General features: G+C 55.6%; 1 protein-coding gene across 6 annotated transcripts in view; it reads right to left on the bottom strand.

Annotated features, from left to right (window-relative positions):
* The window catches only part of LOC125449209 (RAS guanyl-releasing protein 2-like), a 70577-nt gene that overhangs the window by 4009 nt on the left and 54114 nt on the right, over positions 1-12454 (bottom strand). For all 6 annotated transcript variants that reach the window (XM_048524896.2, XM_048524897.2, XM_059641547.1 and 3 more), the window contains 5 exons: positions 11850-11960; positions 7865-7980; positions 4593-4734; positions 3726-3762; positions 70-225 (listed from right to left, as the gene is read on the bottom strand). In XM_048524896.2, the coding sequence (XP_048380853.1) occupies positions 70-225; positions 3726-3762; positions 4593-4734; positions 7865-7980; positions 11850-11960 (562 nt within the window). The remainder of the gene's footprint in view (positions 1-69; positions 226-3725; positions 3763-4592; positions 4735-7864; positions 7981-11849; positions 11961-12454) is intronic.

Raw genomic sequence — 12454 nt, 5'->3', positions numbered from 1 at the left:
TGTGTGTGTGTGTGTGTGTGTGTGTATGTTTATGACAGTTAACCTACCCTCCCCTGGGTGTGACCTCACCTGTATTGGAAGATTCAGGGCTGGGGTTGGTGACGGGGAAGCTGAAGGACCTCCTGAGGGTGGGGTTTGGACTGTCCAGGCAGATACTCTTGGTGCGTTTCCGACACTCGACCACCAACAGGCTCTTGCACTGTTTGTGGCAGCTAATCCCACAGGCTGCAGGGAGAGAGCAGAGCGACATGGACCATAAGGCAGAAGGAGGCAGTCTCACCACACACACACACACACACACACTCAAACACACACTCACCCACACAGACACAAACTCTCTCTCTCACATGCACACACTCACCCATGCAGACACAAACATACATATATACACACACAACACAATCACACACATGCACACACACACACACACACACACACACACACACACACACACACACAGCACATCAGTGCTTAGCGATGCCTCACAGGCACAGGGGCCCAGGTTCAATCCCACCCTCAGGCAACTCTTTGTGTGGAGTTTGCTTGTTCTCCCCGTGCCTGTGTGGGTTTTGTCCAGGGCCCCGGTTTCCTCCCACAGTCCAAAGGTATGCAGTTTAGGGTGGGTTGGCCGTGCTAAATTGCCCCATAGTGCCCAGGGATGTGCAGGTTAGGGTGGATTGGCCGTGCTAAATTGTCCCATAGTGCCCAGGGATGTGCGGGTTAGGGTGGATTGGCCGTTGCTAAATTGTCCCATAGTACCCAGGGATGTGTGGGTTAGGGTGGATTGGCCGTGCTAAATTGTCCCATAGTGCCCAGGGATGTGCAGGTTAGGGTGGATTGGCCGTGCTAAATTGTCCCATAGTGCCCAGGGATGTGCGGGTTAGGGTGGATTGGCCATGCTAAATTGTCCCATAGTACCCAGGGATGTGCAGGTTAGGGTGGATTGGCCGTGCTAAATTGTCCCATAGTGCCCAGGGATGTGTGGGTTAGGGTGGATGGGCCGTGCTAAATTGTCCCATAGTGCCCAGGGATGTGCGGGTTAGGGTGGATTGGCCGTGCTAAATTGTCCCATAGTGCCCAGGGATGTGCAGGTTAGGGTGGATTGGCCGTGCTAAATTGTCCCATAGTGCCCAGGGATGTGTGGGTTAGGGTGGATTGGCCGTGCTAAATTGTCCCATAGTGCCCAGGGATGTGCAGGTTAGGGTGGATTGGCCGTGCTAAATTGTCCCATAGTGCCCAGGGATGTGCGGGTTAGGGTGGATTGGCCGTGCTAAATTGTCCCATAGTGCCCAGGGATGTGCAGGTTAGGGTGGGTTGGCCGTGCTGAATTGTCCCATAGTGTCCAGGGATGTGCAGGTTAGGGTGGGTTGGCCGTGCTGAATTGTCCCATAGTGTCCAGGGATGTGCAGGTTAGGGTGGATTGGCCGTGCTAAATTGTCCCATAGTGCCCAGGGATGTGCAGGTTAGGGTGGATTGGCCATGCTAAATTGTCCCATAGTGCCCAGGGATGTGTGGGTTAGGGTGGATTGGCCGTGCTAAATTGTCCCATAGTGCCCAGGGATGTGCAGGTTAGGGTGGGTTGGCCGTGCTGAATTGTCCCATAGTGCCCAGGGATGTGCAGGTTAGGGTGGATTGGCCGTGCTAAATTGTCCCATAGTGCCCAGGGATGTGTGGGTTAGGGTGGATTGGCCGTGCTAAATTGTCCCATAGTGCCCAGGGATGTGTGGGTTAGGGTGGATTGGCCGTGCTAAATTGTCCCATAGTGCCCAGGGATGTGTGGGTTAGGGTGGATTGGCCGTGCTAAATTGTCCCATAGTGCCCAGGGATGTGCAGGTTAGGGTGGGTTGGCCGTGCTGAATTGTCCCATAGTGTCCAGGGATGTGCAGGTTAGGGTGGGTTGGCCATGCTAAATTGTCCCATAGTGCCCAGGGATGTGCAGGTTAGGGTGGATTGGCCGTGCTAAATTGTCCCATAGTGTCCAGGGATGTGCAGGTTAGGGTGGATTGGCCGTGCTAAATTGTCCCATAGTGCCCAGGGATGTGTGGGTTAGGGTGGATTGGCCGTGCTAAATTGTCCCATAGTGCCCAGGGATGTGCAGGTTAGGGTGGATTGGCCATGCTAAATTGTCCCATAGTGCCCAGGGATGTGTGGGTTAGGGTGGATTGGCCGTGCTAAATTGTCCCATAGTGCCCAGGGATGTGCGGGTTAAGGTGGATTGGCCGTGCTAAATTGTCCCATAGTGCCCAGGGATGTGCGGGTTAGGGTGGATTGGCCGTGCTAAACTGTCCCATAGTGCCTAGGGATGTGCAGGTTAGGGTGGATTGGCCGTGCTAAATTGTCCCATAGTGCCCAGGGATGTGCAGGTTAGGGTGGATTGGCCGTGCTAAATTGTCCCATAGTGCCCAGGGATGTGCGGGTTAGGGTGGATTGGCCGTGCTAAATTGTCCCATAGTGCCCAGGGATGTACAGGTTAGGGTGGATTGGCCGTGCTAAACTGTCCCATAGTGCCTAGGGATGTGCAGGTTAGGGTGGATTGGCCGTGCTAAATTGTCCCATAGTGCCCAGGGATGTGCAGGTTAGGGTGGGTTGGCCGTGCTAAATTGTCCTGTAGTGCCCAGGGATGTGCGGGTTAGGGTGGATTGGCCGTGCTAAATTGTCCTGTAGTGCCCAGGGATGTGCGGGTTAGGGTGGATTGGCCGTGCTAAATTGTCCCATAGTGCCCAGGGATGTGCAGGTTAGGGTGGATTGGCCGTGCTAAATTGTCCTGTAGTGCCCAGGGATGTGCGGGTTAGGGTGGATTGGCCGTGCTAAATTGTCCCATAGTGCCCAGGGATGTGCAGGTTAGGGCGGATTGGCCGTGCTAAATTGTCCCATAGTGCCCAGGGATGTGTGGGTTAGGGTGGGTTGGCCATGCTAAATTGTCCCATAGTGCCCAGGGATGTGCGGGTTAGGGTGGGTTGGCCGTGCTAAATTGTCCCATAGTGCCCAGGGATGTGCAGGTTAGGGTGGATTGGCCGTGCTAAATTGTCCCATAATGCCCAGGGATGTGCGGGTTAGGGTGGGTTGGCCATGCTAAATTGTCCCATAGTGTCCAGGGATGTGCGGGTTAGGGTGGATTGGCCGTGCTAAATTGTCCCATAGTGCCCAGGGATGTGCAGGTTAGGGCGGATTGGCCGTGCTAAATTGCCCCCTAGTGCCCAGGGATGTACAGGTTAGGGTGGATTGGCCGTGCTAAATTGTCCCATAGTGCCCAGGGATGTGTGGGTTAGGGTGGATTGGCCGTGCTAAATTGTCCCATAGTGTCCAGGGATGTGCAGGTTAGGGTGGATTGGCCGTGCTAAATTGTCCCATAGTGTCCAGGGATGTGCGGGTTAGGGTGGATTGGCCGTGCTAAATTGTCCCATAGTGCCCAGGGATGTGCGGGTTAGGGTGGATTGGTCGGGGGAAATGCAGGGGCAGGGGAATGTGTTAAGGTGGGATGCTGTTTGCAGGGGCGGTGTGGCCCTGTTGGGCTGAATGGCCTGTTTCCACACTGTAAACATTCTCTGACACCCACAGCAACAAACACTCACTGTAGTGGCACAAAGTATTCTTCACAGCAACGTTTACAGACTCTGCCACACCAGCATCGCACACTGTCTCACACTGGCGCACAAGCACACTCACAAAGACATGCACAGATAGAGGGGTTAAAGTGATATGCAGTTGCTGACACTGTCTCTTACCTCTGCACTTGTAGCCTTGTTTATACAGACCCCAAATCTGAAATTCAGGAAATGAAAGTAGGTCAGCTCGGGATTTTAAAGAGAGGAAATGACATGGAGAGCGGGAGCAAGCAGTTTCAAGTAAACACAGACGTCTCACTGGGCATTACAGTCCAGTCAGGTCATGGGACCAAGGTAAACCGGGACAGCAAACTGGTCAAGAGTAACCAAACTGACAGAGGCTCATTCAGACAAATAAACCCATTCAAACTCCCAATGCTGAACCACAACTGGGCACAGATCAGAATGTCATAGCTTTCATTCAGAAACAGCGCCGCACTGTCAGAGGGTCAGTGCTGAGGGAGTCGGCAATGTCGGAGGGTCAGTGCTGAGGGAGTCGGCAATGTCGGAGGGTCAGTGCTGAGGGAGTCGGCAATGTCGGATGGTCAGTGCTGAGGGAGAGGGCACTGTCAGAGGGTCAGTGCTGAGGGAGCGGGCACTGTCGGAGGGTCAGTGCTGAGGGAGCGGGCACTGTCAGAGGGTCAGTGCTGAGGGAGCGCTGCACTGTCGGAGGGTCAGTGCTGAGGGAGCGGGCACTGTCAGAGGGTCAGTGCTGAGGGAGCGGGCACTGTCGGAGGGTCAGTGCTGAGGGAGCGGGCACTGTCGGAGGGTCAGTGCTGAGGGAGTGGGCACTGTTGGAAGGTGGGTGCTGAGGGAGCGGGCACTGTCGGAAGGTGGGTGCTGAGAGAGCGGGCACCGTTGGAGGTGCCTAAGAAATCATTGTTATAAGAATGTCTATCCCAGGCTGTGTGTGTTTAATGTGGTCTGTCTGACTGGCCCAGAATCCCCATCTCACACAGTCTCGTATTCACAGTGCCAATTACTCACGAAGTTCTTGCAATGTTCGCAGTAGGTGGGCTTTAGGTAGGTCGTCTCTGCAAAGTTGTGAATGAATCCCATCTTGCTGTTTAGCAGAGAGTTTGCCTGCATGAAATAGGCGATCATCTCGTCTCTACTGATCTGTCCGTCACTGTAAGAGAGATCGAAGATAGGGACAGTTAGCAACAGATCCCTACCAACTTGCATGTGGAAAGTTACCAAGTTTGCAGAGGATGCAAAATTAAATTGGAAAACACATAGCAGCGCCAAGAGAATGGAGGTGGATGTAGGCATTTTAGTCAGTGCCACACTGACAGATGGAATATAATGTTAGGAATAGTGATGTTCTGCATTTGGCAGGAAGAACAGACGAGCCTAATATTATTTAAATGGAGAAAGGCTGCAGAAAGCTACAGAATGGAGGGATTTGGGAGTTCTCCTTCATGAATCACTAAAAAGCATGCATCTTAAAGGGAAGCTCAATGAAACGTTGGCGTTTATTTCAAAGGGAATGGAAGAGACAAATAGCGAGGCTCTGCTAAAATTCTACACGGCACTAGTCAGAGCACAGCTGGAATACTGTGGACAGTTTTGGGCCCCTTATCTAATGAAGATTATTTTGGCTTCGGGTGCAGTCCAGAGAAAATTCACTCAGATGATCCCAGCCAGTGAGGGACTTTGTTCTTCCACACGTGGGATGTGGGCGACTCTGGCCTGGCCCAGTACTTAATGCCTCCTGTCCCCAGTTGCCCCATTGAGAAGGTGGTGAGGAGCTGCCTTCCTGAGCCGCTGCAGTCCGTGTGCTGTGGGGAGACCCACGATGCCCCTTGGGGAGGGAATTCCAGGATTCTGACCCAGCGACACTGAAGGAACGGCAATATATTTCCCAGTCGGGATGGGGATTGGCTCGGAGGGGAACGTGCAGGGGGTGGTATTCCCATGTACCTGCTGCCCCTTGTCCTTCTGGATGGAAGTGGTGGTGGGTTTGGAAGGTGCTGTCTAAGGAGCCTCGGTGAGTTGCTGCAGGGCGTCTTGTAGATGGTACACACTGCTGCGACTGAGCGTCGGTGGGTGGAGGGAGTGGGATGTTTGTGGATGTGGTGCCAATCAAAGCGGGAGCTGCTTTGTCCTGGATGGTGTCGAGCTTCATGAGTGTTGTTGGGGCTGCACTCATCCAGGGGTAAATGGGGGGCGCCCCCTCACCCTCCTGACTTGTCGATGGTGGGACAGGCTTTTGGGGGAGTCAGGAGGGGAGTTATTCGCTGCAGGATTCCCAGCCTCTGGCCTGTTCTTGTAGCCGCTGTGTTCATGTGGTGAGTCCAGTTGAGTTTCTGATCAATGGTAACCCCCAGGATGTTGATAGTGGGGGGGGGGTTCAGTGATGGTAACACTGTTGAATGTCAAGGGCAACGGGTTAGATTGTCTCTTGTTGGTGATGGTCAGAGCCTGGCATTTGTGTGGCGCGAATGTCACTTGCCACTTGTCAGCCCAAGCCTGGATATTGTCCAGATCTTGTTGCATGTGAACACGGACTGTTCCAGTATCTGAGGAGTCACGAATGGTGCTGAGCATTGAGCGATCGTCAGTGAACATCCCCAATTCTGACATTATCATGGAGGATGGTCATTGATGAAGCCGCTGAAGCTGGTTGGGCCGAGGACACTACCCTGAGGGACTCCTGCAGAGATGTCCTGGAGCTGGGATGACTGACCTCCCACACCCACCACCATCTTCCTATGTGTCAGGTATAACTCCAGCCGCCGGGGAGTTTGCCCCCTGATACCCACTGATTCCAGTTTTGCCAGGGCTCCTTGATGCCACACTCGGTCGAATGTGGCCTCGATGACTGATGAGGAGAGGTTGAGTAATATGGGCCTGTACTCACTGAGGTTAAGAGGAATGAGAGGTGATCTTACTGGAACATGTAAAATTCGTAGGAGGCTGCAGAGGGTAGATGGAGAGACATCATTTCCCCTCGTGGGAGATCCTAGGACCACAGAGCATCATCTCAGAATAATGTAATGATTTAACTGAGTCCCACACTCTCCCCATTCCCTATGGGAGTGAGTCCCACACTCTCCCCATTCCCTATGGGAGTGAATCCCACACTCTCCCTTCCCCCTATGGGAGTGATTTCCACATTCTCCCCCTCTCCCTGTGGGAATGAATCCCACATTCTCCCCCTCTCCCTGTGGGAATGAATCCCACATTCTCCCCCTCTCCCTGTGAGAGTGAGTCCCACATTCTCCCTCTCCCCATGGGAGTGAGTCCCACATTCACCTCCTCTCCCTGTGGGAGTGAGTCCCGCATCCCCCCCTCCCCACTCTGACAGTGAAGACATTTACATCAATGACTGAATGGAATTATATGATCAGAGATAATGGGAACTGCAGATGCTGGAGAATCCGAGATAACAAAGTGTGGAGCTGGATGAACACAGCAGGTCAAGCAGCATCTTAGGAGCACAAAAGCTGACGTTTCGGGCCTAGACCCTTCATCAGAAAAGGGGGATGGGGAGAGGGTTCTGAAATAAATAGGGAGAGAGGGGGAGGCGGACTGAAGATGGATGGAGGAGAAGATAGGTGGAGAGGAGAGTATAGGTGGGGAGGTGGGAAGGGGATAGGTCAGTCCAGGAAGGACGGACAGGTCAAGGGAGCGGGATGAGGTGGTAGGTAGGAAATGGAGGTGCGGTTTGAGGTGGGAGGAAGGGATGGGTGAGAGGAAGAACAGGTTAGGGAGATGGGGACGAGTTGGGCTGGTTTTGGGATGCATTGGGGGAAGGGGAGATTTTGAAGCTGGTGAAGTCCACATTGATACCATTGGGCTGCAGGGTTCCCAAGCGGAATATGAGTTCCTGTTCCTGCAACCTTCGGGTGGCATCATTGTGGCACTGCAGGAGGCCCAGGATGGACATGTCATCTAAAGAATGGGAGGGGGAGTGGAAATGGTTCGGGACTGGGAGGTGCAGTTGTTTACTGCGAGCCAAGCGGAGGTGTTCTGCAAAGCGGCCCCCAAGCCTGAGCTTGGTTTCCCCAATGTAGAGAGAGCCATAACATGTACAGCGGATGCAGGCCTGAAACATCATCTTTTGTGCTCCTAAGATGCTGCTTGGTATGCTGCGTTCATCCAGCTCCACACCTTGCTGTCTGGAATTATCTGACGATTGCCTCCTAGTTCTGATCCTCTCCGTGAGGGAGCAATGTCCAGGGGTGAGGGACAACAAAGCAAGAAGAACATCAGAAGAGCAGGAGTTTGGCTGGAAGCCAGTGCGTGATACTCACTTATTTTCATCAAGGATACTGAATCTGTCGAGATAAGGAAAGTTGGATGATATGATGCTGAACTCCTTCTGGGAGATGTAGCCATCATGGTCAATGTCAAAATTTCGGAACACACTCTACAACAAAGTGAAACAGAGAGAGCGACGCCGTCAGGGATGGGAAAGTACACCGAGGGGAAGACCCGCATGGCATCCAGCGACATGGGGCAGATACAGAATTCTCCACAGGCTCATTGGCAAAGTGGGCCCACGCTGTCGGAGGGTCAGTGCTGACGGAGTGGGCATTGTTGGAGGGTCAGAGCTGAGGGAGTGGGCACTGTCGGAGGGTCAGTCCTGAGGGAGCGGGCACTGTCGGAGGGTCAGTGCTGAGGGAGCGCCGCACTGTCGGAGGGTCAGTGCTGAGGGAGCGCCGCACTGTCGGAGGGTCAGTGCTGAGGGAGAGGGCACTGTCAGAGGGTCAGTGCTGAAGGAGTGGGCACTGTTGGAGGGTCAGTGCTGAGGGAGCACCGCACTGTCAGAGGGTCAGTGCTGAGGGAGTGGGCACTGTTGGAGGGTCAGTGCTGACGGAGTGGGCACTGTCGGAGGGTCAGTGCTGAGGGAGTGGGCACTGTCGGAGAGTCAATGCTGAGGGAGTGCCACACTGTCAGTGGGTCAGTGCTGACGAAGTGGGCACTGTCGGAGGGTCAGTGCTGAGGGAGCAGGCACTGTCAGAGGGTCAGTGCTGAGGGAGCGGGCACTGTTGGAGGGTCAGTGCTGAGGGAGCGGACGCTGTCGGAGGGTCCGTGCTGAGGGAGCGGGCACTATCGGAGGGTCAGTGCTGAGGGAGCAGGCACTATCGGAGGGTTGGTGCTGAGGGAGGGGGCACTGTCAGAGGGTCAGTGCTGACGAAATGGGTACTCTCGGAGGGTCAGTGCTGAGGGAGAGGGCACTGTTGGAGGGTCAGTGCTGAGGGAATGGGCACTGTCGGAGGGTCAATGCTGAGGGAGCGGTCACTGTCAGAGGGTCAGTGCTGAGGGAGAGGGCACTGTCAGAGAGTCAATGCTGAGGGAGTGCCACACTGTCGGAGGGTCAGTGCTGACGAAGTGTGCACTGTCGGAGGGTCAGTGCTGACGAAGTGTGCACTGTCGGAGGGTCAGTGCTGAGGGAGCGAGCACTGTTGGAGGGTCAGTGCTGAGGGAGCGCTGCACTGTCGGAGGGTCAGTGCTGAGGGAGCGGGCACAGTCGGAGGGTCAGTGCTGAGGGAGCAGGCACTGTCGGAGGGTCAGTGCTGAGGGAGTGGGCACTGTCGGAGGGTCAGTGCTGAGGGAGCGGGCATTGTCGGAGGGTCAGTGCTGAGGGAGTGGGCACTGTCGGAGGGTCAGTGCTGTGCGAGTACCGCACCGTCGGAGGGTCAGTGCTGAGGGAGCGGGCACTGTCGGAGGGTCAATGCTGAGGGAGCGGTCACTGTCAGAGGGTCAGTGCTGAGGGAGAGGGCACTGTCAGAGAGTCAATGCTGAGGGAGTGCCACACTGTCGGAGGGTCAGTGCTGACGAAGTGTGCACTGTCGGAGGGTCAGTGCTGACGAAGTGTGCACTGTCGGAGGGTCAGTGCTGAGGGAGCGAGCACTGTTGGAGGGTCAGTGCTGAGGGAGCGCTGCACTGTCGGAGGGTCAGTGCTGAGGGAGCGGGCACAGTCGGAGGGTCAGTGCTGAGGGAGCAGGCACTGTCGGAGGGTCAGTGCTGAGGGAGTGGGCACTGTCGGAGGGTCAGTGCTGAGGGAGCGGGCATTGTCGGAGGGTCAGTGCTGAGGGAGTGGGCACTGTCGGAGGGTCAGTGCTGTGCGAGTACCACACCGTCGGAGGGTCAGTGCTGAGGGAGCGGGCATTGTCGGAGGGTCAGTGCTGAGGGAGTGGGCACTGTCGGAGGGTCAGTGCTGTGCGAGTACCGCACCGTCGGAGGGTCAGTGCTGAGGGAGTGGGCACTGTCGGAGGGTCATTGCTGAGGGAGTGGGCACTGTCGGAGGGTCAGTGCTGAGGGAGCGGGCACTGTTGGAGGGTCATTGCTGAGGGAGTGGGCACTGTCAGAATGTCAGTGCGGAGGGACTGGGCACTGTCGGACGGTCAGTGCTGAGGGAGCGGGCATTGTCGGACGGTCAGTGCTGAGGGATTGGGCACTGTCGGAGGGTCAGTGCTGTGCGAGTGCCGCACGGTCGGAGGGTCAGTGCTGAGGGAGTGCCGCACCGTTTGAGGGTCAGTGCTGAGGGAGTGGGCACTGTCGGAGGGTCAGTGCTGAGGGAGCGGGCACTGTCGGAGGGTCAGTGCTGAGGGTGGGGGCGCTGTTGAAGTGTCAGTGTTGAGGGAGGGGGCACTGTCGGAGGGTCAGTGCTGAGGGAGGGGGCACTGTCGGAGGGTCAGTGCTGAGGGATTGCCGCACTGTCGGAGGGTCAGTCCTGGGGGAGCGGGCACTGTCAGAGGGTCAGTGCTGAGGGAGCAGGCACTGTCGGAGGGTCAGTGCTGAGGGAGTGGGCACTGTCGGAGGGTCAGTGCTGAGGGAGTGGGCACTGTCGGAGGGTCAGTGCTGAGGGAGTGGGCACTGTCGGAGGGGCAGGAAGTGGCTTTCGCATTTAGACTTGAAGCAGTGGTGATGAAGTCAGTGGTGTGTATGTGTGTGACGTTGACTTTGCTTGATGTGGGATCTTACTGTGCATGACTCAGATGCCACCTTCCATCCAGCGCAGGGTTGGCGTGTTTGGTGTAGGACTGCGACTGAAGCTAGAAGGTTCTGGGGTGGTGAAGTGGCCACCCATGATGGCCAGGAGAACGTACCATGGGGTTTAAATCCCACGCCACGCCTCTCCGCCATATTGGAGGTTCAGATGTCCTTGTTTAGTGTTGCTGAGTCCGACGGGGAATTGAAGGGGGACTTCCTGTCCTTCCCCCGAGACGATTGACACAATTGGCCTCACGCGGGATGAGCCATTTGCATCCTCAAGATGGCGGCAGATCAACCTCCGCTCTGGGCCAATGTCTTCGCATTTTTGCCAGCGCCGGCCACTCCTCCTTCCTGACGTTCCCTCGGGTTTTCCCGGGCTGCCTGAGTCTCTTTGCAGGGGACTCCTTCAAACGTGCGCACACTCCCTCCGTGTGAACCCCCAACTGAAGAGTGGCCTTGCTCCCCTCCCTCCTTGATCGCTCAGTGACGCCAACCTCCCTCTTCTTTCGCGGGATGGGAGCAGTGCCCAGCATTTGTTGCCCAACCCTAATTCTACCCACCCCCACCCCGCGGAGATTTCTGCTCAGAGGCCAGTTGGGACTCCTGGGCCTGGAGTCACGTGTAGGCACATGCTGCGAATGCCCCCCTGCAGCGGGTTTTTGCCTCAACTGATGATGTTTCCTCATACTCCGTTGCCCACCTTGCCTCCAAGGCTGAACCCCATGTCTGAGGGGACAGAGGGGAGGGCAAGGCTGAGGGAGAGGGATATGGGCTGGTTACTCCCCCCCCCCGACCAAATGGCGGCAAGGACGTCTGTCGCCTTGGCATCCCCCGGACCACCCTGGTCTCGTCATCGATGGCTGCATCCCAATGGGAAAGTATTCATAAATGCGTCCCACGTTAAAAGAACAAAATGGAAGCATTTTCATGCAGTCAGCCATGAGGCCACTTGACATGGAACCTTGGGCAGCTATTTTCCCTTTGATTCGCTCCGACCAGAGCTCGCGACGAGCTGGAATGCCTCAATCGAGTCTCCCAGTGGGACCCTCCTCTCCAGGAGAAAGAAGCCCAGCTTTCTCCTGATATTTCGGTGCTCTGACTTCGCTCGGGTGACCTGGCCAGATCCTCCTCCACACACACACACACACACACACACACACACACACACAGAGCAACGATTAAATATCTCACCACAGAGCCCTGCCTGGAATGCCCCGTGAGGGGTGAAACACCCGAAACCCTCAATGCCTTTGCATTGGGCCCTGTTGCCCCCCTTAGGCCTGAGGCCTCACCTACCTCCACCATTTTGTGGATGTGCTTGTTGATGAGCTCTGGGTCTGTTTTGGGCTTGACAGCGGAGGCCCATTCCTCAATGACGGGAGATTTGGGGGGCGTTGGGCTCGAGGGCTGTGAAGAGAGAGATAAAAGTATTCAGCTGTAAAAATATTGGGCAACCATAATGTAACCCCGAGTATCTTGTAGTCTATGTACAGCAGTAATGCCATGGTTAAACCACACCAGGGGTACTGTGCCCTGTTCTGTTCTCCCTACCTGACAGAGGGCTGTAGCTGCCATAAATGGAGTGAAACAGAACTTCATGAGGTTGATACTGGTCATAAGAGGAGATCCATAGACTCTCACAGCTGTACAGCACAGAAATAGACCTTTCAATCCAACCTGTCCTACCGAACGGCTCTCCTAAATTAACCCAGTCCCATCTGCCAGCAATTAGCTCATAGACTTCTAAAGCTTCTTTGGGATGGTACGGATGCTCGGTGGTTAGCGCTGCTGCCCCACGGTGCCAGGGACCCGGGTTCGATCCCACCCTCGGGCGACTGTCTGTGTGGAGTTTGCACATTCTCCCCGTGTCTGCGTGGGTTTCCTCTGAGTGCTCCGGTTTC

This window comes from Stegostoma tigrinum, chromosome 42, assembly GCF_030684315.1.
Source record: "Stegostoma tigrinum isolate sSteTig4 chromosome 42, sSteTig4.hap1, whole genome shotgun sequence".
NCBI classification, from domain to species: Eukaryota; Metazoa; Chordata; class Chondrichthyes; order Orectolobiformes; family Stegostomatidae; genus Stegostoma; species Stegostoma tigrinum.
This window is presented reverse-complemented; position numbering and strand designations above follow the sequence as displayed.